The sequence below is a fragment of the Vulpes vulpes genome, chromosome 1 (assembly GCF_048418805.1).
Source record: "Vulpes vulpes isolate BD-2025 chromosome 1, VulVul3, whole genome shotgun sequence".
Classification (NCBI taxonomy): domain Eukaryota; kingdom Metazoa; phylum Chordata; class Mammalia; order Carnivora; family Canidae; genus Vulpes; species Vulpes vulpes.
In genome coordinates, this window is record NC_132780.1 from 18,942,113 (window position 1) to 18,968,597 (window position 26,485).

The following is a 26,485-nucleotide window of genomic DNA, read 5'->3' on the forward strand; positions in this document are numbered from 1 at the left end:
TCATTAGCTTGACACAGGATCTGGGATAAAATCTATTCAATGTGGGTTGCCTGCATGGCTCAGTCAGTTCAGTGTCTGACTCTTGATTTTGGCTCATGTCATGATCTCAGGGGTTGTGGGTTCAGGTTCCTCAACAGACTCTGGACTCGGTGCTCAGCATGAAGTCTACTTGAGATTCCCTCCCTCACCCTCCCACCCCATCCACATACACTCTCTCTGTAAAACAAATAAAGCCTTTGGAACTTTTTAAAAAGCAGTTTACATCAGGAAATATTTTTCAAGGCCATCATTGGCAGCATACAATGCAGAAGAATTGGGTGACTTATACCATTCACTTCTGCACTGTTTCTGTAGGGCTTGCATTCAACCACGTAAACAAATCCCAGTACTCATGAAGGTCTACCTTAAACTTCTGTAGTGAACTTGCAAGGGAGATGTGTGAAGAAACACCTAAACTGTGCAGAAGCATATTAATTTACATGTAGTTGATGACAGATCTTGAACTTCTAACCCAGGCAGAGCAGGTCCTGGAAACAGTGGAATCATGCGTCATTACAAGAAAATGGCTGAGAATTGGGAAACACATAGGATTTAGGGCAGAGATGTTCACCACTCATCAACAAGAAATATTATAAAGAACAACATAAGGGCACTTGGGTGGCTCAGTCGGTTAAGCTTTAGCTCAGGTCGTGATCCCAGTGTTCTGGGATTGAGCCCCATGTCAGGCTCCCTGCTTGGTGGAACGCCGGCTTCTAACTGTCCCTCTGCTGCTCCTCTTGCTTGTGCTCTCTGTCAAATAAATATATTAAATCTTAAAAAAAAAAAAAAAAAAAGAACAGGACAGCCCAGGTAGCTCAGCGGTTTAGCGCTGCCTACAGCCGAGGGCCGGATCCTGGAGACACGGGATCAAGTCCCATGTCGGGCTCCCTGCATGGAGCCTGCTTCTCCCTCTGCCTGTGTCTCTGCCTCTCTCTCTATCTCTCATGGATAAAGAAATAAATAAAATCTTTCAAAAAAACCCAAACAGATGCATTATTCTCAAGGAAACTTTCTATAAAACTAATTTTATTTATTTTTTTAAAAAAAATATTTTTTATTTTTTATGATAGGCTCACAGTGAAAGCGAGAGAGGGGCAGAGACACAGGCAGAGGGAGAAGCAGGCTCCATGCACCAGGAGCCCGACGTGGGATTCGATCCCGGGTCTCCAGGATCGCGCCCTGGGCCAAAGGCAGGCGCCAAACCGCTGCGCCACCCAGGGATCCCCTATAAAACTAATTTTAAACTCTATCTATGTATCATAAAAAACAAGCATGAATTATTGGCAGGATTTCACCGACCACAGTATTATAAAGAATATTCATTAAAATCAATCATTAAAATGTAAGTGAAAATCATATGAACAACCACTTAAAAAGGCATTATACAAATGTATTATTTTAGTAATATGTCCCTCCTTGAACAGAGAATTTAAGGCTACAACCCACTCCTTAGAACCAAGGAAATAAACAACATCTTCATTTCTAAATAAACACCAAGAACGTTGCAAAATATGCTAAAGCCAATATACATAAAATACATATTTGGGATTAAATTCAGATATATTCCAAGGAAAGTAGAAGAAAAACCCAATGACTAATTGTCACTGAAGAAAAATTACATTTATGAACAAAAGTTTTCTTTAAAATACAGGAATTAGGGATCCCTGGGTGGCGCAGCGGTTTGGCGCCTGCCTTTGGCCCAGGGCGTGATCCTGGAGACAGGGGATCGATTCCCACGTCGGGCTCCCAGTGCATGGAGCCTGCTTCTCCCTCTGCCTGTGTCTCTGCCTCTCTCTCTCTCCGTGTGTGACTATCATAAATAAATAAAAATTTAAAAAAAAGAATGGTATTTATTTAAAAAATAAAAAATAAAAAAAAATAAAATAAATAAAAAAAATAAAATACAGGAATTATACGAATTATACCTCACTGCTTTTTTTTTTTTAAGACTTTATCCATGTATTTGAGAGAGAAGGAGAGAGAGAGAGAGAGAGCACAGCAGGGGAAGGGCACAGGGAGAAGCAGACTCCCCACTGAGCAGGGAGCCCAATGGGGAGGGGCTGAGCCCCAGGACTCCAGGATCATGACCTGGGACCAACTGACTGGCCACCCAGACATCCCTCTACCTCACATGCCCATGTCATATGAGAACTTTTGATCTAATAAATAACAGATGAATCTCATATATAACTAATAAAGTGAAAACACACTTGACAAAATAAAAAGAAATTTCTGTCATACAAGACAAATTCATCCAATGATGCAAGTATTAAGAAAGAAGGTAAAAATTGAGAATTTATTATAGCCTTCAAGTTCTAAGGTCTAAATGTTCTAGCTCCCCCATGGCATTAATTTACGTAGGAATTCTAGGATACAAACAGATACGTTATATTATTTCACCACTGAGGAATGGAACACACTGTTATATCCTAATTTCAGTTCATACAAAGAAAAAATTAACTTTCAAAGTGAAATAAAGGATTAGATTTTATTATTTTAGGGAGGTGCTTTGTTATCTGATGAAATTACTGAGTGTCAATTTTGTACAATCAAGATTAAAGCCTCCATAACATTGGAATGCATAAGCCAGAAAACGTGGTACCTGTCTCCAGTGTTCCCAGGATTTCTGCACCAAACCCCAGTATGCCCACCAGTACCCCGACATGCTTCTCACATGATGCAAAACAGAACTTACAAAGGGCTACGACTATGGATCCTGAGAAACAGGGAGACTTCCCCAGGACCCTCACAGCAATGGAGAACCTCTCAGATGATGGAGACCCTCCCACTCCCAGGGGAGTCTCCTGGCCCTCCCTGTGGAAGTGATGGACCATCAGTGGAGCTGAAGGAGAATCCTTAGAGAAGCTAAGAGCTTGATAATGGTGGATAGCACATGTCCCTCTGTGACAGGGAGAAAAATATAAACTAGGTTTCTCAAGAGTGTATCCTTTCAAGGAGAACTACTCCCACCACAGTTTAAGGTCTCTCTTCCTCCTTCACATGTGGACCGCACCTCTGTCATCTGCCTCATCCATTTCCACTTACCTGGATGGATGGTTACTCTCTTCTTTCTCTTCACACTCCAAGGCTCCTTCTTCTGCTCCAAAAAGGAGACCAGGTCTGGCTTTGATACAGTGAGGCCTGGTTATTAGGAAAAAGGAAAATGGGTATTGCTGGAGATTTTCAATCAAGTATCATGCTCAGTAGAGACCACAGGAGAGTGTAAAATTATAGAAAATACCTTCCCAAATGCTACTGACCAACAGCCCCTTTAGAACCAGTAGGTGGGCACACCGGGTGACTCAGTGGTTTACGCCACCTTCAGCCCAGGGTGTGATTCTGGAGACCCAGGATTGAGTCCCACATCGGGTTCCCTGTATGGAGCCTGCTTCTCCCGCTGCCTGTGTCGCTGCCTCTCTCTCTCTGTGTCTCTCATCAATAAATAAAATATTAAAAAAAAAAAAAGAACAAGCAGAAGGAGTTTCAAATATTCAAATCATGGCTTCTACTTCCAAGTACTAGATACAATAATAATAAATAAAAACTGGAGTTTAAAATTGGGCGGTACCATTTCATGCCTGTCAATGTTTAGTACTGACATTCATCAACAGAAATGATGATGCTCCTTAAGGAAGGAGAATTAGGGGGGAACCCCTGGTGGCTCAGCAGTTTAGTGCCTGCCTTCAGCCCAGGGCGTGATCCTGGAGTCCCGGGATCAAGTCCCACGTGGGGCTCCCTGCATGGAGCCTGCTTTTCCCTCTGCCTGTGTCTCTGCCCCTCTCTCTCTCTCTCTCTCTCTCTCTCTGTGCCTCTCATGAATAAATAAATAAAATCTTAAAAAAAAAAAAAGGAATGCGAAGCTAGGGATGCCTGGGTGGCTCAGCGGTTGAGCCTCTGCCTTTGGCTCAGGGCATTGTCCTGTGATTCCGGGATCAAGTCCCACATCAGGGTCCCGGCATGGAGCCTGCTTCTCTCTGCCTATGTCTCTGCCTCTCTCTGTATTGTCTCTCATAAATAAATAAATAACATGTTTTTAAAAATTTTTTTAAAAAAAAGGAAGCTGAAGCTAGAGCTGAAAAGGAAATATGAAGATTTTTCTCCACATCTACAAATCCCCATTTATTTCCCTTTTTGCATGGATCCGAATTCCAGTCATGCAGAGGAATCTTCTAAGAGTCAGTCTTCAAAGGAAGGAAGAAAACCCAGAGTGTGGTCTGGGAAACCTGGAAGGAGTCATCCTCACCCAAGAAGAGAAGGTTTCCATAGTTCTCTAACATCACATCCCTGTACAGTTCCCGCTGAGTGTGGTTCAGGCATCCCCACTCCTCCTGAGAGAATTCTATGGCCACATCCCTGAATGTCAGCAGTCCCTGCAATAAATACCACAGTTACCAAGTGGCCACAGGCAGAGTTCACAAGGTACCTAAGACGAAAGAGGGAGTTAAATGTCACCAGCTAGATCCCATGATCTGACCCTTACTGCTCATGGGCTTGTACCCTCTTTGTCCCATATTTTTCTTAGCCTCTTCTTTCTCCCTTAATCTTTTACTTCAGGCATAGACTCCTGTGATGGAAACAGAAACTACCCAGCAAAAGAGGATAACTCCCCTGTGAAAAAGGTTGGCCCGGGCCAATTTTAGCTTAACCCCTGACTCACAATTATGCAGTTGGACCAAGGAGTGACCCATGGAATGACCAACAGTTGCTTTGAACTCATTATAATACTAAAATCTCCACTCAAGGAGAAGCACAAACCTCATTTATATAACAAAGTACATAGAGAACTGTTATCCTCAGCTTCATATGCCACCTTCTACTTAGCTCTACATAAGATGACAAGGCTCCAATTTCTAAGTATCTACCCTAACCCTAAATAAAAGGAAATCATTCCCTCTGGCTCTGGGAGTCTCTTGTTGGGAAGTTACTCTCTGTGATCTCCGTATTTGCTGCAAGTCAAGTTTCCTTTGTGTGACAACTCGACCTGGTGTAGTTTCTATCTGTGATTCCCCAAGGAGTGAACTCCTTTTAGCGAAGTTCTACTAGAACTGGTTCTGGCTAGGTCAGCTTCCTGCTTACGCACTAAGATGATGTTTAACACAGTAATATGCTCTAATGTATTGTCCAACTTTGACATAAGAGGATGGCATATGATTCAGAAAACCATTATGAATACTGTATGTTTATCCAAGATAATTTATAAAATAAAGGTGTTGGGACACCTGGGTGGCTGGGCAGTTGAGCATCTGCCTTGGGCCCAGGCATGATCCCAGGGTCCCGGGATCGAGTCCCACGTGGGGCTCCCTGCATGGAGCCTGCTTCTCCCTCTGCCTGTGTCTCTGCCTCTCTCTCTGTGTGTCTCTCATGAATAAATAGATAAAATCTTTTAAATAAATAAATAAATAAATAAATAAATAAATAAATAAATAAATGTGTCAACAGAGGCATAACAAATTCCTGAGTACTGTAATTTATATCATGTGTTATAGGTTGTATCCATTTTTTTTTCAAGATTTTATTTATTTTTTTGAGAGAGAGAGAGAGAGCAAACAGGTTGGGAGAGGGAGAAGCAGATTCCTTGTTAAGCAGGGAACCCAATGTAGGGCTGGATCCCAAGACCCTGAGATCATGACCTGAGCTGAAGGCAGATTAAATGACTTCACCACCCAGGCACACATAGTTGTGTTTACTCCTAAGGTGGAAAATTTTGGTGGGTTACAAATGTACTTATCAAAGTCCAATGTGAATTAGAATTTTATTTTAAGATTAGAATTTTATTTTTAAGATTTTATTTATTCATGAGAGACGGGATAGGGTGGGGCAGAGACACAGGCAGAGGGAGAAGCAGGCTCCACGCAGGGAGCCAGATGTGGGACTTGATCCTGGGACTCCAGGATCACGCCCTGGAGGGAAGGCAGGAGCTAAACCTCTGAGCCACCCAGGGATCCCATGAATTAGAATTTTAATACAGTGCATTGCAAATCTTGTGAAAATGGAGATTCTGTTCAGGAGTACTGAAGTGGGATGGCAGTCCACATTTTAAACAAGGCATTAGTTTTGCCAAGGGATACATTTTTGAATTAGAGGTAGAACTCCAAGGCAAGAATTCTTGGGGGACTTGGAACTGAATGGGTTTTATAGTAATTGGTTCTAGGTTCTACTAGAATAGCAAGAAAGGCAACAACAAACCTTTCTAAGCATTTCATAGTTAGTAGGTGGCATCTAACAGTTTTAAATAAATTAATATAAAACAATAATAATCTAAGAGAGTAAACAAATTATTCTTCTATTTTGTTTTTGCGAATCTTTTGTCAAACATGCAGAATATCCAGCACATTGAAGGGATCAGGTTTTAACCCTGATCTATTGGTCCTAGAGTTGATCTAAAATGACACACAGGGCAATATACAGAGAGGACTCTAAAGCAGCATTCATAGCAGAGAAGTATGATGGAGACTTGAGAAGAATGATGGAAGTGAGATGAGATCCACACAAAAGTGATCTACTGTTTTACATTTCACGCACCCATCTATACATTTAGAAAGTAGTTATATACACATTAAAAGGGATAGAGCAGCAAATTGTCATGGTGACTAATTTAAGAAAAACTTTCAATGATATGAAAATCTCTTTGTAGATGATGATGCTTCTGTCTTTTATTCACAGTATCAATACATACACATTGAATGAAAGAAATAAAAGAGCTGGGCGCCTGGGTGGCTCAGTAGGTTAAGCATGTGCCTTCCACTCAGGTTGTGATCCCAGGGTCCTGGGATAGAGCTTGTGTTGGGCTCCCTGCTCAGCGGGAAGTCTGCTTCTCCCTTTTCCTCTCCCTCTGCCTGCTGCTCTATTTGTGCTCTCTGTCTGTCAGATAAATAAAATCTTTAAAAAAGAAAGAAAGAAGAAAGAAGAAAGAAAGAAAGAAAGAAAGAAAGAAAGAAAGAAAGAAAGAAAGAAAGAAAGAAAGAAAGAAAGAGAAAGGAAGAAAGAAAGAAAAGAATTCTTATTTTTAAGTCTATTATAATGAGGGCCAGAAGCAAAGAATGTTCAGTTAGCTCAGAAGGCTGGCCTATCCTCTGCATACTTCTATAAGGATCAAATAAGAGCTGGTTGTTACATCTCACTGAATGTTAATATGGACCAGAGTAAGTGCCTGAGAAGTCTTATAAGAGTAGTTTTACAAGTTTAAAGACATACTTATGATCTTGTACTCTCTGCACACCCCTTCCCTTGCACACTAACCAAAGAACCAGCAGCTCCATTCAGCCAAAGGGCAGCTCTTTCTGTCAATACTGAAATAGTAATTTCAATAAAATCACTAACTCGTGCCATTAAATGTCTCAAGAATTCCTTCTTGACTGTTGTGCTCAATAACCCCACAAAGGTAGTATTTCATTGAAAACTTGTGTTTCAATCATCATGTGCTCTTTTATATTTCAGGATTTTCAGACACTCCAACATGTTAATGATCTGAGTCTTGTTTTCTTTTTCTGAAAATACAAAGAAGTAAATGGAAGAGCATGTTTGCGACAGGAGTGTGGAGTAAAAGAAAAACCTATGGGATGGAGGGCTGAATGACTGAGCACCTCCACTCCCAGAAGTCACTATTCTAGTACACAGAAGTGAGAGTCTTCATTGTCCAGTGGAAACTGGTGTGATGTGGGCCAGGAGCCAGAGGTCAAGAAAGAATTCTTAAGACATTTTCGGTGCAAGATCTGACTGTTGTTAAGTAGGCTCTAAGCCCAGGGTGGATCCCAGTGTAGAGGAGCTTCAATTCACCACCCCGAGATCAAGAGCTAAACTGAGATTAAGAGTCAACCTTAACCCTCTGAGCCACTAAAGCAATGCAGGTGCCCTGCAACAACCCGTGTTTAGTAAAAATGATGACAGGGCTGTGGGCATAAAGAGCTGTGGTGTGATTTGAGGCGCCACTGATTATATGCTTAGTGGGTAAGTAAGTGGGGGTAGAGATGAAGGAAGTTTGTAAACGGATTTTCATGCTTCGGAGGACTTACAAGATACTGGAGGGCTGGCTATTGTCAAGCTAAGGTTGCTTTTTGCCTCCAGCTGCAAGTAGGAAGGAAATTTCATTCTATCTACATTTCTTTTGCTTTTGTTCTCCTCTTCAGAAACTACAAGCACATGGAACTGCAGGAGATAAAAGTTTCCAGTATTTTTTTTTTTAAGATTTTATTTATTCGGGGATCCCTGAATCACTGCGGGTGGCGCAGTGGTTTGGCGCCTGCCTCTGGCCCAGGGCACGATCCTGGAGACCCGGGATCGAATCCCATGTCGGGCTCCCAGTGCATGGAGTCTGCTTCTCCCTCTGCCTGTGTCTCTGCCTCTCTCTCTCTCTCTCTCTGTGTGACTATCATAAATAAGTAAGTAAGTAAGTAAATAAATAAATAAATAAATGGGGAGTAATCCAAAAGTACCTTAGATTTATTAAATATAAAAAAAAGATTTTATTTATTCATTCATGAGAGACAGAGAGAGAGACGCAGAGACAAGGCAGAGGGGGAAGCAGGCTCCATGCAGGGAGCCCGACGTGGGACTCGAACCCACGTCTCCAGGATCAGGCCCTGGGTGGAAGGCAGGCGCCAAACTGCCGAGCCACCCAGGGATCCCAGAAGTTTCCAGTTTAAATGTGATGGTTTCTGGGACCATCTGGTTTCTGGGTGGCTCAGTGGTTGAGCAACTCCCTTTGGCTCAGGCTGTGATCCCAGGGTCCTGGGATCGAGTTCCACATTGACTCCCCACAGGGAGCCTACTTCTCCCTCTGCCTATGTCTCTGCCTCTCTCTCTCTCTCTCTGTATGACTATCATAAATAAATAAATAAATAAATAAATTAAAAAAAAATAAAAAATAAAAATAAATGTGGTGGTTTCTGCACATCGCTCAGTAAATCCACCTAAGATCCTCACAAATGATAAACGGGAAAATATGAATATGGCGGAGGAATCTGGCAGAGGGCACCAAGCCCAGTAAAAGAAGGTAACATCAGCTGTAAGGACAGAAATTGCTATCAGCACCTAATGATGTGGGAAACAAAGGCAGAAGAAAGATTATTAAATTTCCTCACTACCTACAGCCCACTGATAAGTCCTTGAAACAGGCAGAGTGACATTCCTCTAAGGATTCAACTGCCTGGACCTGGATACTTCACCAAGGGCAAAAGGTTACCCCCAGGATCCTGCAAGTGTCCTATAACATACAAAAATTCCTTCAGAAACTTCCTTTAAGATACCCGTTGGCGATCATCCCCGAAGCACATGACCCATGGTTATAGATTTCAAGGGTCTCACAACTGAGGTTTTATTAGACAGTAATAAGTGAGCTTTTCCTAACAATATCTAGCCCCTCAAGGTCATAAAAACCTCGCTTCCAAGATTCCTTAAAGACTTACACTTTCCCTAATGTTCTTCCAACTTGAAACTATATAATAGGCCATTCCGGATCCCTGGGTGGTGCAGCGGTTTAGCGCCTGCCTTTGGCCCAGGGCGCGATCCTGGAGACCCGGGATCGAATCCCACGTCGGGCTCCCGGTGCATGGGGCCTGCTTCTCCCTCTGCCTGTGTCTCTGCCTCTTTCTCTCTCTGTGACTATCATAAATAAATAAAGATTAAAAAAAAAAAATAGGCCATTCCTTAGGACTCCAGCGCAGCTCTTTCTGCCCACAGGTCCTGAGCCCGTGCTTTAATACAACCACCTCTTGGCACCAAAAGACGTCTCGAGAATTCCTTCCTGGCTCGCAGCTTCGAATCCAAACAGGATATCAGAATATAAATCGAATCTTAAGAGTATAGCTGATTTATAGAAACTCTGATCGCATAGGTTCCAGGTCCTGTAACATCTAATATCTTTTAAATAGAGTATCTTCTTGTCGTTCTGAAGAGTCTAGTCCTTTCTTTCCAGAACATTCAGAGTTATTCTGGGCCTCAGGGTCCTCCTGTGTCCCTGTCGTTCTTAATCCTGGCCTACCGAGAGCTGATAAAGCTACCAGATGCGGCCTGGACAGGAAATGGTTTCCTTCGCTGAGAACCCAGGCCCAGGCCCCATCAGCAATAGGAATCTTAAGTCAACACCTTCCTCTCTAGACTGTCACTCCGGGAATCTTTCTAATACCCGCGGGGCTTTAATTCAAAGTGTCAACAACTGGGGCACCTGGGTGGCTCTGCTCGTTAGGCGGCTCCCCTCGGCCAGGGTCCTGGGCTCGGGCCCCGGGATGGACACCAGCCGCGAGGAGGGGGCTTGGCGCTCTCCCCCTCCCCCCAAATAAATAAAATCTCTACGAACAAACAGGCCGGCCGAGTGGGGGCGGGGCCGGGGGCCAGGAGTGCTCGGGAGAAGCGGGGCCGAGAGCGGGACGCACGCGGAGGCTTGGGAGGACGCGACCGGAGCGCCGGGGGCGGGGGGGGGGGGGGGGCGGCTGGGAGCCCGACGCGGGCGGCCCTCCCCGGCTCCAGCGCCGTCTTTGTCCCTTCCAGGCGAAGCCCCGCTGTCCCCAGCCTCGGATCGGCCCAGAGCCCGGGCCACCGGCCTTCCCCCCGGCCCGCAGCGGCGAGCGGCCGCGGGCACCACCCGCCGCGCCGGCAGGGCGAGTACCTGGTGGGCACGGGGTGCGGGGCCGCGCTGGGGGCCAGCACCGTCCGGCGGCTCGTCCTGCAGGCGCATCCCTTCTCCGTGCACGTCAGGCCCGAGCAGCGCCGGACCATCCTGGAGGCCTTCGAGGAGGTGGCGCCGGCGCCGCGCTGACGCGGCCACCGGGGCTTCCGGCCGCGCGGCCCCGCGCCGCGGACCTCAGAGCGGGCGCCGCGCCGCGGGAGGGGCGCTCGCGGGTGGGAGGGGCGGCCGCGCCGCGCGCTCGGCCGGCTCCGGGCCCGGACGCCCCGCTCTGCCCCGCCCTGGCCAGGTCCGGGCCAGGTCGGGGCCAGCGAGGAATTGGGCGGTGGGGTCCCCGGGCGGCCGGCGCGCTGCGGGATGCGCGCCCCCCGGAGCCGGAGCCCCAGCCCCCCCCGCGCCGCGCCGCGCCCGACGAGCGTGAGCACCGGGGCTGGTAGCCCCGCCCTCGGCGGCCGGCGGGGGGCAGGAAGGCCGCGCCGGCCGGGGCCCCGGACCGAGGCCCAGCTCCCTGCTGCCTTCGGCGCCTGCAGGCGGGGCCCGCGGGTCGGAGCCGCTCGGAGACCCGGACTACGGGGGAGGCCCCCCGCGGAGGGCGGGGCTCGGGGCGCGCCCAGCCTGCAGGACGCGGGGGCGGAGCGGCTCCCGGGCTCCCCGCTTCCCGGCTCCCCGCTCCCCGGCTCCCGGCTCCCGGCTCCCGGCTCCCGGCTCCCCCGCTCCCGAGCTCCCGGGCCTCGGCGCCCGCGGCCCCTCCCGCCCGCCCGCCTGGACGCCGAGTTTGTAAAACGGACGAGCGCTTCTCTGCCTCGCTCCGCAGACCTCCGTGTACGCCCCCAGCCTCGCTCCGCAGACCTCCGTGTACGCCCCCAGCCTCGCTCCGCAGACCTCCGTCTACGCCCCCAGCCTCGCTCCGCAGACCTCCGTCTACGCCCCCAGCCTCGCTCCGCAGACCTCCGTCTACGCCCCCAGCCCAAGTCTCGTCCCCGCGGTCCCGAGCCCAGGGCATTGGAGGCCGCGGCCTTTGGCGTTCTACGCCCGTCCCCGCCTGTCCCCTTTTGTACACGGTGGACCTGCCACCCATTCTCAGCCTGTGTCTTCCCCGCTGCAGTGCCGGGCCCCAGGGGGTCCGGAAGGGGTCCCGCGATCTCCCAGGCAGCCCCCAGTGGGACGTGTAGGTTCGTCCTCCTGTGGAGAACAGGTGGCCCCGACGTCAGGCCTTTTCTGCTCTTTGTATGTTATTTTGCTTTTTTTTTTTTTTTAAAGTCTTTATTTTATTTTTTTTTAATTTTTATTTATGATAGTCACAGAGAGAGAGAGAGAGAGAGGCAGAGACACAGGCAGAGGGAGAAGCAGGCTCCATGCACCGGGAGCCCGACGTGGGATTCGATCCTGAGTCTCCAGGATCGCGCCCTGGGCCAAAGGCAGGCGCCAAACCGCTGCGCCACCCAGGGATCCCCTGTATGTTATTTGGAAGCTGCATTTAATGCTTTGATATGAAAGGGGAGGGGCGGGGGAGAGCTGTTAGTCCCCCTGATGTGCAAATGCCTTATTTATTATCCATGTGTCAGAGATAAGCTGTGAAGCAGGGAGGAAGGACCTAAAGGAGGAAGGAGTGAGGACAGAGGCTGGGGGGGGGGGGGGGGGGGGGTCGACGTCATCCCACACTAATGTGTGACTCTCCAGGCATTTCTTCTGGTTTCTGGGCCCCAGTGTCTGCTCTTCACATGGCCAGGCCGGTTCCTTTGGCCTTACAGCCTGAGAGTGTAGAGGTGAGTGGGTGAGCCTGGAGACAGAGGGGCCCTGGCACCTGGGGCCAGGGCTGCCTCTGTGGGTGGGAAAGCAGGCAGCAAGGAGGTAGGCCTTCCTCAGCCCAGCACCCCCAGCCCAGAGCCTCAGGCCCAGTCCCCTTGACTTCCTGATTGGGAACTGGATTTTATTGCATTTTTATAGAATTCAAGATGTCAGAGTTAGAAAGACCTTGGAGATGATCAGCCAGTACCTGCCCACTTAACCCCTTCCACAGATAGATGTGATCACACACAGCCAGGTAGGAACAGTATGGAACTAGAATTAAAATATCAGCTCCTGGGATCCCTGGGTGGCTGAGCAGTTTAGCGCCTGCCTTTGGCCCAGGGCGTGATCCTGGAGTCCCGGGAGTCCCGGGATCGAGTCCCACATCAGGTTCCCTGTGTGGAGCCTGCTTCTCCCTCTGCCTGGGTCTCTGTGTGTGTGTCTCATGAATAAATAAAATCTTTTTTTAAAAAAAAGAACATGAGCTCTAGAACAGCAAGAGTTATTAATTTAAAAAAAAAAATCTCAGCTCCCAATTCAGTGTTGTTTGTACTCTACCACACTGTCTCCCAATCTCTGGTCAATTATTAAAATTTCTTTTCCCGTTGGGTATTCCAAAGGATGGTGCGCACTAGGTGCTACAGGCCGTTACAGCACCATCGTGACCTGGGGATGGCAAAGCCCTGCACGCCCCCTTGGAGTCAGTGTTGTACAGGGCAGCTTGGGCCACCATAGGCTTCAGCTCCAGAGTTTGGGCAGCAGACTTCTCCATCAGAACTCTACAAGTAAAAAAAAAAAAAAAAAGCCTTCCGCCCCGGGGTGTGGTCCTAGAGACCCAGGGTCGAGTCCTGCGTCAGGCTCCCTCCATGGAGCCTGCTTCTCCCTCTGTCTGTGTCTCTGCCTCTCTCTCTCTCTCTCTCTCTCTCTCTGTGTGTGTGTCTCTCATGAATAAATAAATAAAATCTTTAAAAATAAAAATTTTTTTTAAAAAAAAAGAGAACTCAAAAAAAAAAAAAAAAAAGGAGAACTCTACAAGTAGAGCTGACAGCCACCCATCCCACAGCCTCTCCAGCAGGGCAGGGACTCCGGCATTGTGTTTTGTGGTGGGCACTACCAGGGATTCAGGAAATACTACATGAGCTGTCAGATGACTGAGGTGAATTCCCAGTGTTTGAACCTCCAGGGTTTTTGAGTCAGCATTAGAAGCTTGACAACGGGAATTAAGGACGGTACCAGGCCAAGCACTGCCATTCTTTAAAGATCCAGAATGAGTATTTTACCACTTTTGCTACTCTGCCTATTCAAAATCAGGAGGCAAACTGGGGCAACCTATTACGGTCACCCAAGCCCGCTGCCAAAGTTCAGTTAAGCCAGGACAGAGAGCCAGTTAGGAATGGCTTTTCCTCTTGACAGAAAGGAACAGAGGACTTAGGAAGACAGGAATGAATGTCTTCATTGAGTCAGCCCCAAGTACTCCACAGGGTTCTCAAAGTGTGGCCATCAAGCCAGTAGCATCAAATTAGGAACCTACTAGAAATGCAAACCCTTGGGCCCCATCTCCATGAATCGGAAACTGGGGCAGCAGCCAGCAGTCCTTTTTGATAAACACCCCAATGATCACGAAGCTGAAGATCTGAACACTAGTGGTCTCAGGGCCACAGTAGTGATTCCTGCTTTTGTTTGTTTGCTTTAGATTTTATTTGTTTATTCATGAGAGACACACAGAGAGGCAGAGACCTAGGTGGAGGGAGAAGCAGGCTTCTCACAGGGAGCCTCATGTGGGACTCTCTCCAGGGCTCCAGGATCATGCCCTGAGCCAAAGGCAGATGCTCAACTGCTGAGCAAAACTGCTGAGCCACCCAGGCATCTCAAACTAAGTAGCCACTTTCCTCTCCCCTGCAAACCTTCCCTCCAAACTTCTCAGCCCTTTGTTTCAGGAACCTGGTTCCACCCTGACACAATTCCAGTCAAAACCAGCTACATCCTGTATTTGCCACAAAAGCCCAGCCCCTTCCTCTGGGTGGGCTTGCAGTTTTGAAGACCCTGACCTGCTGCAGCCTCCTCCTCTGGCAAAGCAATAAAGCCACTATTTTTCTTTCCCTCAAACTGTGTCTTTACACTATATTTTTTGAGTCTGAAGCACAGAGGTCAGCTTTCGACAACAAGAGGAATGTGTAGGAGAGGCAAGCTTTTTGCCTTTTCTTAATTCTCTGGCTTGTCTAATAATTAAGCTGTCATAAGACAGATTCACAAGAGAAAAAATCGTTTTGGGAACTTCAAAGATATGTGGCTCAAAGACAGGTAGTTGATGCTAACAAACCACTGTGACTTAGAGAAGTGCATAGGGATTTTGAATTTCAAAAAGGAAGTTATCCACAGGAGAAAGGAAAGAGCGCATGTTGTCAAACCACTGTGCCATGCCAGGAGGTAGGCAACTCTTTATGATATAAAAAGTTAAAAAAATAAATAAAATAAAAAATAAAAAGTTAACCTCTGGTATCCTCTCTCTTCTCATCTATTTTATTCTTGGTATGTATATCAGCTTCAGCAAAGGAAAGCCTTCTGTTTGCAGCAACAGAATAAAAGCAGAGAATAAAAACAGAATAAAACTTAACATTTTGTTAAGTTAAATAAGTCACACATAGAAAAAAATATGTTGCATGAAATCACATATATGCGGAATCTTAAAAACGGCAAAGTATAAAAGATAAGCATTTTGGTTGCCAAGGGCTGAGGATGGGGGGGGGAATGTTGAGATGTTGATCAAATGATAAGAAGGTTCACTTATGCAAGACGTATGACCACTGAATGTTTAACGTACAGCATGGTGACTACAGGTAATAGTGTGTTATACACTTGAAATTTGCTAGGAGAGAACATCTTTTTTTTTTTTTAATCTTTTTTTTTTTTAATTTTTATTTACTTGTGATAGTCACAGAGAGAGAGAGAGAGAGAGGCAGAGACACAGGCAGAAGCAGGCTCCATGCACCGGGAGCCCGACGTGGGATTCGATCCCGGGTCTCCAGGATCGCGCCCTGGGCCAAAGGCAGGCGCCAAACCGCTGCGCCACCCAGGGATCCCTCTTTTATTTTTTTTAATGATTTTATTTATTCATTCATTACAGACACACAGAGACAGAGGCAGAGACAGAGGCAGAGGGAGAAGCAGACTCCCTCAGGGAGCCTGATGTGGGACTTGATCCCAGGACCCGGGATCGTGACCTGAGCCAAAGGCATACGCTCAACCACTAAGCCACGCAGGTACCCCTGGAAGAAAGCGTCTTAAGTGTTCTCACTGATGTGGAGAACAAAGACAATAGAAAACATTTGCTTACAACTTACAACTCATTGACAGTTTACCTGAGACAGGCAGAGTGAGCTCCCCCAAAGAACATTGCTTCGATGTTAATACTTTGCTAATGGCAGAAGTCAACCTTAGCTTGGTATTAGCCCAACCTCCCATAAGTCTCCTTTAAACGTATAAAAGTCACTTTAGAAACTTCCTGTATCTCTACTCCCCACCCCCAAGACACATGTTAGAAATCATCCCCCAAGCATATGGCCCACTGAAACATACATCTATAGGGTCTTACTAGACAGTAATGTATGAACTTTAACTAACCTCAGCTAGCCCCTCAAGGTCCTGGAAATTTGCTCCCTAATTCCTTAGAGACTTCCACTGTCCCTAATGCCCTCCCAATCAATATCTCCTCACAATCGCAGTGCACCTCTTCCTGCCCATGAGTCCCATCCTTGTGCTTTAATAAAACCACCTTTTTGCATCAAAGACATCTCAAGGGGATCCCTGGGTGGCTCAGCGGCTTAGCGCCTGCCTTTGGCCCAGGGTGTGATCCTGGGGACCTGGGATCAAGTCCTGCATCAGGCTCCCTGCATGGAACCTGCTTCTCCCTCTGCCTATGTCTCTGCCTCTGTGTGTGTGTGTGTGTGTGTGTGTGTGTGTGTGTGTGTCTCTCTCATGAATAAATAAATAAAATCTTAAAAAAAAAAAGACGTCTCGAGAATTTTTCTTGGCCATTGGCTTCAAACCCCAGCATTTCTACATCATCATCACATTTTAACCATTTTGTAGGATGTGACAAGATCTGTTTCTTTTTTTCAAAGCCGAATATTATTCCAGCAATTTGGAGACGCTCTTTGAGAACCCCAACATTTCCACATCATCAACACACACACACAATCCCTAACTATGGCAGGTGAAGGAAGGTGTTTATTATGTTGACTGTGGTAATTATTTTGTAATCAGGACCCAAGGGTCCAGGAGCACCTGGCTCCAATGGTCCCAAACCTAGTTCTGCCACTCATGGCTAATAAAATCCATAAACAAGAGAGAGGACTTTGGGTGCCTCAATTTTGACCTCAGACTTTCCAGCTGGACTCCTTCCTGCTTGTCTCTTGGCTCAGGAGGAAGAGATGAGGGCTAAGCGTCTCTTGAGGGGAACTGAAACTACCCCTCAAGCAACTAGGACTGCCCTGAACCAGAAAGACCCCATCCCTGATAGACTCCTAGACGATGACAGATTTAACCTTGGCTGCCTGCCTGGAGGAATGCCCTCACTTTTGCTCCACATTTTCCTTATATGAACTTGGAAGTATTTCCAGAACTTTGGAAGCAGGCTTTGAGATATTGGTTGGCTGTCTTTCTGGTGTTGACCTCCAACAGGAAGGTTGGAGTAAAGGAAAGGAAGTAACTTCCTTTCTTGTCTCACCACCACGAGTCTCTCTGCCTTTGGATTTTGTCAGTGGGAGTGGCCAGACCTGGTCTGTTTGGGACTTCAGGAGCCACAGGCTTTTGCACCCTTTCCCGTGCGCTGGTTAAAGGAGAGATGAATGGTAGCAAAACAAGAAAGGAATTTACCTTCGGGAGGCCACCACAGAGAAAGCAACAGATGAACATTTCAAAAACTGTCTCCAAATTGCTGCAATAATACTCAGTTTTGAAAAAAGAAACAGATCTTGTCACATTCTACAACATGGTTAAAATGTGATGATGACATAGAAATATTGGGCTTCAGAGACGATGGCCAAGAAAAATTATTGAGACACCTTCGGTGCAAAAAGGTGGTTCTATTAAAGTACGGGGACAAGTCTCACGGGCAGAAGGAGTTGCACTGGGGTTGTGAAAAGGCGACTGAATATGCTTTCAAGTCGGGATGGGGTTTGGGACAACACCAGCCTCCAAGGTTTTATGGAAACAAGGCCTCCAGGACCTTCAGAAGACTATTGTTAGGAAAAGGTCATTTATTACTATTTATTAAAACTCAGTCATGAGGGGCACCTGGGTGGCTCAGTGGTTGAGTGCCTGCCTTCGGCTCAGGTCATGATCTCAGGGTCCCGAGATAGAGCCCCACATTGTGCTCCCTGCTCGAGGGGAGCCTGCTTACCCCTCTGCCTGCTGCTCCTCCTGCTTGTGCTCTGCCCCACCCCCACTCTCTCTGTCAAATAAACAAATAGTTTTTAAAAAGAAATATTAAAAATAAATCAAGAAGCCCTCTGTTAGATGTCTAGACTGAACAATATCCTAGTTATGAGGAATCACTGGCAAGTAAGAGAAGACTTGTCTCAGGAGATAAGGGCATCCCCAAGTGCATCATCCAACCCAATCGTAAGGAGTGTGGGGTCATCCATTATTTCCACAAGTCTATAGTTAACATCATGGAGTCGGGGGTGCTCTGGATTTTTCTTTTAAGATTTTATTTATTTATTTGAGAGAGTGAGTGAGTGAGTGAGAAAGCATAAGGAGGGAGAGGAGAAGAGGAAGAGGGAGAAGCAGGATCCCCACTGAGCAGGGAGCTTGACATGGGGCTCAAATCCAGGACCCTGGGATCGTGACCTGAGCCAAAGACAGACACTTAACTGACTGAATCACCCAGGCACCCCTGTGCTCTGGCTTTTAAGGAACAATTTTGTTATCCCAGCTACACAGAACTGGTCAAGTTGATACTTGGGTTATACAATGATTGGGGAATCAATCCCATTTTCCAGCTGTTCAAAATCATATACCTATGAGATCTGTCATTATTCCCATAGAATAGCAAGCATGAAGATTGTCTATACATGAGCTCTTGTGTCGATTTCTCTGAAATTTACCTCAAGTTGTCTAGCTTAGGCAAACAGCAAACATTCAAAGACAATCAAAACTAGAGTTTAACATCTACAAAGGTGGGTTATTGAAAGAATTTTTCTCTCTGAAATCACCCTTATTTCCAGAAACGGACAAATGAAGACTAATTGGTTTTTAAATAAGTTCAATTTTAACAAACTTCACCTAATTATTTACATAAGTCCATCAAGAATAGTGATCAGTCATATAGATCTTTTAAAATCTGGTTTGCTGGAACTTTTTTTTTTTTTTTTTTTTTTAAGATTTTACTTATTTATTCATGAGAGCACAGAAGGAGAGAGGCAGAGACTTAGGCAAAGAGAGAAGCAGGCTTCCTGCTGGGAGCCTGATGTGGGACTCCAACCCAGAACTCCCAAGATCTTGCCCTGAGCCCAAGGCAGTCATTCAACCACTGAGCCACCCAGGCGTCCCTGGTGGAACTTCCTATAAGGAATTTAGATTGAACTTTTAGTAGCGTCTCTAGGCCAGAAACCAAGCCAAGTACTTGCCATCAGACATGACTGCAATACCTGTAGATTGAGGTGCATTCCTCCGTACAAGGTTCCCAAAGTATCCTGAGGTTCTTGCACCTGCCTCTCCTGGTAAGGCTTGCTGCTGAGAACTCTGTAAGCAAGGTATTAGGCCAACATGTCCAAGGGGCTCCATTGGTTACATGTTTCATAATGTCAGTCTTAATACCTGAAAGCTCTTTGGTCATATCTGAGTCTATGCATGTCTCTTCTCAAATATGATATTCCTTGGTAAAATAACCAATGTTTTCAATAGTATCCTGTTACAAGAAGAACAGATTCTTTTCCTTTTTCTTTCTTTCTTTCTTTCTTTCTTTCTTTCTTTCTTTTTTTAGAGAGAGAGAGAGTGTGAGTATGGAGGGGTAGAGGGAGAACAAAAGGGAGAATCCCAAGCAGGCTCCATGCCTAGCAGAGTCCAGTGCAGGGCTTGATCTCACCACCCTGAGATCATGACCTAAGTTGAAACCAAGAGTCATATGCTTAACCAACTGAGTCACCAAGAACAGATTCTTTTTTTTTTTTAATTTTTATTTATTTATTTATTTATGATAGTCACACAGAGAGGCAGAGACATAGACAGAGGGAGAAGCAGGCTCCATGCACCGGGAGCCTGACGTGGGATTCGATCCAGGGTCTCCAGGATCGCGCCCTGGGCCAAAGGCAGGCGCTAAACCGCTGCGCCACCCAGGGATCCCCCAAGAACAGATTCTTATTGAACTTATGCAAACGACTATGATTGCCATGACAGAACATTCACTAAGGCTTTTTGAATTTCTGAGGGTTCCAGTACAGAGAAAAGCTAAATGCTTCAATTTGTTCACAAATGAATACTTTATCACATTTCTGAAAGGCATAGCTATCTTAAAAGAAAGTTTTTTTTCTTTTTTTTTAAAGAAAGTTTTCTTAATCTGAAAGAGCAAACATTAGATTATCAGCAACATTTCAAGCAAGAGTCATAAAACCTATAATCATTTTTCCCAATTCATTTAGTCCCATGTTACTAATTCTTCAGTTTGAATGCAGTTTTAGTTCTGGAAATTTGTGCCCATTTCAATTTTATGATCTTAAAGATATCAAATACCTATATTTGTACGAAAAGTCCTTTTAGTGAATCTCCTTGAAGATTAAACTCACTTTACATGAGAATAAGTGCTATCATAAATGACAAAAACTCAGAAATGGACATAGTTAGGGATCTGATAAGAGGTCATTATGATGCATTTGACAAGCAAATTTGATTATTTCTTAATTTTTTTTAAAAGATCTTATTTACTCATTCATGAGAAACACAGAGAGGAGAGAGAGAGGCAGAGACACAGGCAGAAGGAGAAGCGGACTCCACGCAGGGAGCCCCACTTGGGACTCCATCCTGGGTCTCCAAGATCACGCCCTGGACTGCAGGTGGCGCTAAACCGCTGAGCCACCTGGGCTGCCCAAATTTGGTTATTTCTGTGACATATAACACTTCAATACTCGGAATATCGAGTGATGACCTTATACCAGAATGTAATATACCAAATAAACAAGTCTAATTAGTCAAAGAAATTTCACATATGATCTAATTTCACTTCACGTATGATCTTGGGGAAGTGGGCAGCCCCGGTGGCGCAGCGGTCTAGCGCCTCCTGCAGCCCAGGGCCTGATCCTGGAGACCGAGGATTGAGTCCCACATCGGGCTCCCGGCATGGAGCCTGCTTCTCCCTCTGCCTGTGTCTCTCTCTGTGTGTGTGTGTGTGTGTGTGTGTGTGTGTGTGTGTGATGAGTAAATAAAATCTTAAAAAAAAAAATATTGGGGAAGTTTGTTATTACCTTAGAAAATTTTAAAGCATATGCCTAACTAGGATTATAGATCATCAAAGACCTGATAAAAGCAAAATATAGAAACTGATTTTTCTGGGCAAAGAAAAGAGAAAATAACTTCGTTTACATCTTCTTATCAAGAACAGATCAACAATTCATCAAACTTGTATTCCTTTAATATAATGAATTTGTTTTTATTTCTCTCCTAATTTTTAAAATGGAACATTCTATAATTCAGTCACAGCCTTGGGACACCTGGGTGGCTCAGCAGTTGAGCATCTGCCTTTAGCTCAGGGCATGATCCCGGGTCCTAGGATCAAGTCCTGCATGGGCTCCCTGTCAGGAGTCTGCTTCTCCCTCTGCCTATGTCTCTGCCTCTCTCTCTCTGTCTTTCATGAGTAAATAAATAAAATCTTTAAAAAAAATTCAGTCACTGCCTTTACTTCCAGGTGACTTCTTCATTGGATCTTAATTTCCTTTTAAACAACAAACTTTTGTTCTGGAAGGCAGTTAGTTTTTCATCATTCTGTCTAGATAACATCCAAGGACAAATCCCACAGGCACAAGTATAGGTACCCAGTGGTCACAAACAATCTGAATTAAGTTCATCATGAATGAGTTTAGTCATTGGTTAATGTTTTAGTCTATCATCTACAGCTGGAATTCTCAAACTTGACTGCACATCAAAAGCATCTGGGGAACCTTTATCAAAATAGGGAGTCAGAAAAAAAAAAGGAAAAAAAAAGGGACTCGGGGCAGCCTGGGTGGCTCAGTGGTTTAGCACGGCCTTCAGTCCAGGGTGTGATCCTGGGTGGCGGTGGGGGGGAGGATCGAGTCCCGTGTTGGGCTCCCTGCATGGAGCCTGCTTCTCCCTCTGCCTATGTCTCTGCATCTCTCTCTGTGTCTCTCAGGAATAAACAAATAAAATCTTCTAAAAAATAGAAATAAATAAAATCCATTCATTTCAACCTTAGTCCATCATGACCACCCATAAAATTCCTTTCCAAAGATTTCCCTTCACAAACCTTCAGCAATTTTCTTTTGCATTCACATTTTGTCTGAAGCCATTTCTCTCCAAGCAGCCAGTCTCACTTAGGACAAAATTACCTTGTATTCCCATTCCTTGTGTCCTTCTTACACATACAGAGTTGCTTCCCTTATTTCCATCAGTCTTAATTCCACTTAGTGAATTTTAACTATTAGAAACCTTAATCTCCAGTGGAAACTAAGTAGTATTCAACCATGAACTATTACACCAGAATCCGTTGGATGGCAAATTTATGAATACATTTAAGCACAAAACCTGATTTCCACCCAGATATCCTTAGTTTCTTAGCAATAAAAAGTCAAAAGCAGATAAACCTCCTTCAGTAATCAATACTTTAGTATTTTGTCTTTTTTGGAAGAGACCTAGATGTCCAACGAATTTAATCCAATCTATCATCCAAGCAAAACCTCCAAGTTTCAGGTTACCAAAGACTTTGAAAGGTATCTTAACAATTACCCATGAAAACTGAGTCAGACAAAATTAACCATCTTTTTAAGTCACCTTTTTGCTAACAAACTGCAACAGAAATAACATAAGCCTATTTGACCTTCAGTAATCCCTGGTAGAATAAAAATTTTATATTTAATGCTGATAATTCTAAAGACATGTCTCTCTTTTTTAAAAGCTTTTATTTATTTATTCATGAGAGACACACAGAGAGAGGCAGAGACATAGGCAGAAGAAGAAGCAGGCTCCTTGCAAGGAACCTGATGCAGGACTTGATTCCAGGACCCCAGGATCACAACCAGAGCCGAAGGCAGACACTCAACTGCTGAACCACCGAGGCATCCCTAAAGACATGTCTTTTAATTAAACCGACAAACAAATTAGATTTATTTATGTTTAAAGATTGTATTTATTTATTCATGAGATACACAGAGGGAGAGAGAGGCAGAGACACAGGCAGAGGGAGAAGCTGGCTCCATTCAGGGAGCCTGATGTGGTACTCGACCCCAGGACTCCAGGATCACGCCCTGGGCCGAGGGCAGGCGCCAAACCACTGAGCCACCCAGGGATCCCCAACAAATTAGATTTAAATATCAAAATTAAGTTCCACCTGGGTCCACTTTAAAAGTTGATCAATTTGCTTCCCATTGTCACTTTTTACCTGGATCACCAGTTAGGAAATCTGATGTGGGTGGTGTAAGTCCAGGGAAGAAGTGCTCTTCACTCCTTGGCAGCAAAGAGAGGAGGAGGAGCCAATGTTCTGGAGGCATAGAGGATGGTATAACAGCTACTTATGCAGGTCAGCCCCAAAGTGGGGCAGAAACAGGAGGAGAGGAAGGGGAGGCACAAGAGGTGGGGTGTCACCAGAAGGCAGAGAAAGAGGGTTCCTGTTCTAAACCTTGTCAGCTCTGACAGATGAGTAGATGCCATGTTTTTTTCCCACCAAAGTAGAAATATGTAGTCCGTCTCAGGCCAGAGAAGACAGGGAACTTCCGCAAAACAGAGTTTGGGCAGCTACTTGGAAATATTCCTTAAAGTGCTTGTCGCGGGGCAGCCCCGGTGGCGCAGCAGTTTAACGCCGCCTGCAGCCCAGGGTGTGATTCTGGAGACTGGGGATTGAGTCCCACATCAGGCTCCCTGCATGGAGCCTGCTTCTCCCTCTGCCTGTGTCTCTGCCTCTCCCTCTCTCTGTGTCTCTCATGAATGAATGAATGAATGAATGAATGAATGAATGAATGAATAAATAAATAATAAAGTCCTTGTCTCAAAGTAGACTAACTACAGTTGAATCCAATAATAGTATTAACCTGGGAAATGAGGGAGAAGCCTCCAACTGTATTAGAAGGAGGAACTGTGAGAGAGCCAGTGTCGTCTTTATTGTGGATGGCCTGTGTCTCCTCCAGCAACGTGGGTTCTACCAGGAGGCTGCCTAGATGATTATTATCCAATATGTCTGGATGGAGTTTACGGTCTGGTGAAGTGAAGTGACCAAACATGTTCTACAAGATGGCTTAGGTCCAGGTGGCTGATTTAAAGCCCTGAAGGCCTGGACTTATGGTCCTTATCCATTTACTCTTTTTCCTGTAGAAGAGATATAACTGACAGATACTACTGAGGCCATGGAGTTTTACAGGAGATCAGTCCTTTCTTAAATTTTGCAATCCAAATTATTCCTGGGTTAAAAGGTGTTCCAAGGGAGAGTCCTTGAGAACTGAAGAAGAGAGAAGGTCCAATATCAAAAATCCCCCCTAACTCCTCTGTGGCGTCCCACACAGGATACATCAGAGGTTCCCTGTGTCAAAACCAACCAGAGGCATCCTCGAACAAAATGGCTATTTATCAGGGATGTTGGCATCACCTCCCCTATTTCCCCATTGCATCTTAGGCTACAGATAGGTGCCTGGTAGGAATTTTTATTGAAATCTGTTTAAATTTATTCATATACTTGAAAACAAGAAAAAGAACAGCAAAACAGATAGGTGCCTGGTTCACAGACTGAAATACCATGCCATGCCATGAAGGCTGTGTGGTTGCCTTTCATGAAGGCTGTGCTGTGCCATGAAGAACCTGCCATTTCTTTCTTAAAGATTTTATTTATTTATTCATGAGAGACACACAGAGGGAGAGAGAGGCAGAGACTCAGGCAGAGGGAGAAGCAGGCTCATGCAGGGACCCCAGCGTGGGACTTGATCCTAGGTTTCCAGGATCACACCCTGGGCTGAAGGCTGCGCTAAACCACTGAGCCACCTGGGCTGCCTGAATCTGCCATTTCTAATCCATGATAAATACTAGGAAAGTTTTACAAGGGAGAATTACACAATTTTGTAGTTTAAGTAGTTAGTAGAGGACATTGTGAGAAAACAGTAAAGATAGAAATCCATCATGATCTAAGTGACCTGCAATACATGAAGTCTTTACAGCCAACTTCTGGAGGAAATGGTCCTGGTTGGGTTTTAATTCAATAAGGTACTGGTCTTGGCTGGTTTTGAGTGGAGGTCTTATAGCCAAAAGTTGCTAGACCAAAGATGCAAAAAGGATCACATTTGATGAACGAGAAGGAAACCGAACACAGGACTCTTAAGTTTGGCAGCCATGCTAGTCACTTAGGTGGGCTCTTCTTGTGCCCAAGGAAGACAAGTTTGTATAAAGACAAGAATAAAGAGAAGACAAGTTTCTGGATCTTAATACCATTCTAGCCATCATACAAACTTCCCCCTAAAAGTCAGGGTTTCTCCTTCTCGTAAAGTAGACATGGGCTAGAGGACTGCAGCCTGAGCAATCAACATGAAAGTGTTCCAATAAGACCGTACTCCTTGAAGGGCCCCTGAAATGAGAGTAAAGGAAGAGGAAAGTACTCATCAAGATTACACTGAGGCCCAGAATCCAGATGAGAGGGATGCCTGGGTGGCTCAGCGGTTGAGCGTCTGCCTTTGGCTCAGAGCATGATCCCCAGGTCCTGGGATTGAGTCTCACATCGGGCTCCTTGAAGGGAGCCTGCTTCTCCCTCTCCTATGTCTCCACCTCTCTCTCTGTGCATCTTTCATGAATAAAAACAAAAAATATTAAAAAAAAAAAAAAAAGTATCCAGATGAGAAGACTGAATCCCTTCAAAGTTGCCAAATGATGTAGGAAATACTGGGGTTTGGAGCTGACAGCTGGGAAAGAATTATTGAGACATCTTCGATGCAACAAGGTGGTTTTATTAAAGCACAGGGACAGGAACCCTGGGGAGAAACAGCTGTACTGGGATTGTGACAGGTGACCAATTATGTACTTACAAGTTGGGAGGGGCTTAGGGATAAAGTAAGTCTTTTTTTTTCTTTTTTTTTTCTTTGATAACATAAGCCATTAAGGAATTTTGGAAACAAGTTTTCCAGAATCTTGAGGGAACTAGCTGGAGTTACAAAAATGTCATTTATGGGGGTGGGGGTGACTGGGTGATGGGCACTGAGGGGGACACTTGACGGAATGAGCACTGGGTGTTATTCTATATGTTGGCAAATTGAACACCAATAAAAAATAAATTTATAATAAAATAAAATAGAAGAAAAAATTGTTAAATTTACATAATAACACCTGGGGTGGGGAGCTGGGTACATTAATTGTATGGTTAAACTATTTGCCTTTCATAGTTTGATGGCTATATGTTGGCATACTGAACTTAAATAAAAATAAATGTAAAAAAAATGTCATTTATTACTAATAGAACCTTAGTAATGCAGAGCCTGGGTGGCTCAGTCAGATAAACATCCCACTCTTGATTTTAGCTCAGGTCATGATCTTAGGGTCGAGAGATCAAGCTCCACACTGGGCTCTATGCTGATTGTGGAGCCTGCTTAAGATTCTCTCTCTCTCTCTTTCCCCCTCACCCCTCTTCTCACTTTCACTCTCTCTAAAAATATAAATAAATAAATAAATAAATAAATAAATAAATAAATAAAGTTTGGTCATGAGAACTTTCAGATGTGTATCAGTGGCCATATTCTTGGAAGATGATTGCTAACATTGCTAACTGGGGGGTTAAAGATAATGGAAGTTTCCAAAGGAATGTTTATATGTTAATGTAGACTTACAGGATCCTGGACATTGGGG

At 45.2% G+C, this 26,485-nt stretch overlaps 1 protein-coding gene and 1 pseudogene across 1 annotated transcript in view; both read right to left on the reverse strand.

Moving 5' to 3' along the window:
- LOC112912649 (uncharacterized) overlaps window positions 1-11,069 on the reverse strand; it is a 68,928-nt gene extending 57,859 nt beyond the window's left edge. The window contains 3 exon segments of the mRNA XM_072761496.1: window positions 3,085-3,180; window positions 4,283-4,409; window positions 10,643-11,069. Of these exon segments, the coding sequence (XP_072617597.1) occupies window positions 3,085-3,180; window positions 4,283-4,409; window positions 10,643-10,711 (292 nt within the window). The 5' untranslated portion in view covers window positions 10,712-11,069.
- Window positions 11,070-21,337: 10,268 nt separating this feature from the next.
- LOC140599353 (NADH dehydrogenase [ubiquinone] 1 beta subcomplex subunit 1-like) lies at window positions 21,338-21,510 on the reverse strand (annotated as a pseudogene).
- Between the last annotated feature and the right edge of the window lie 4,975 nt (window positions 21,511-26,485).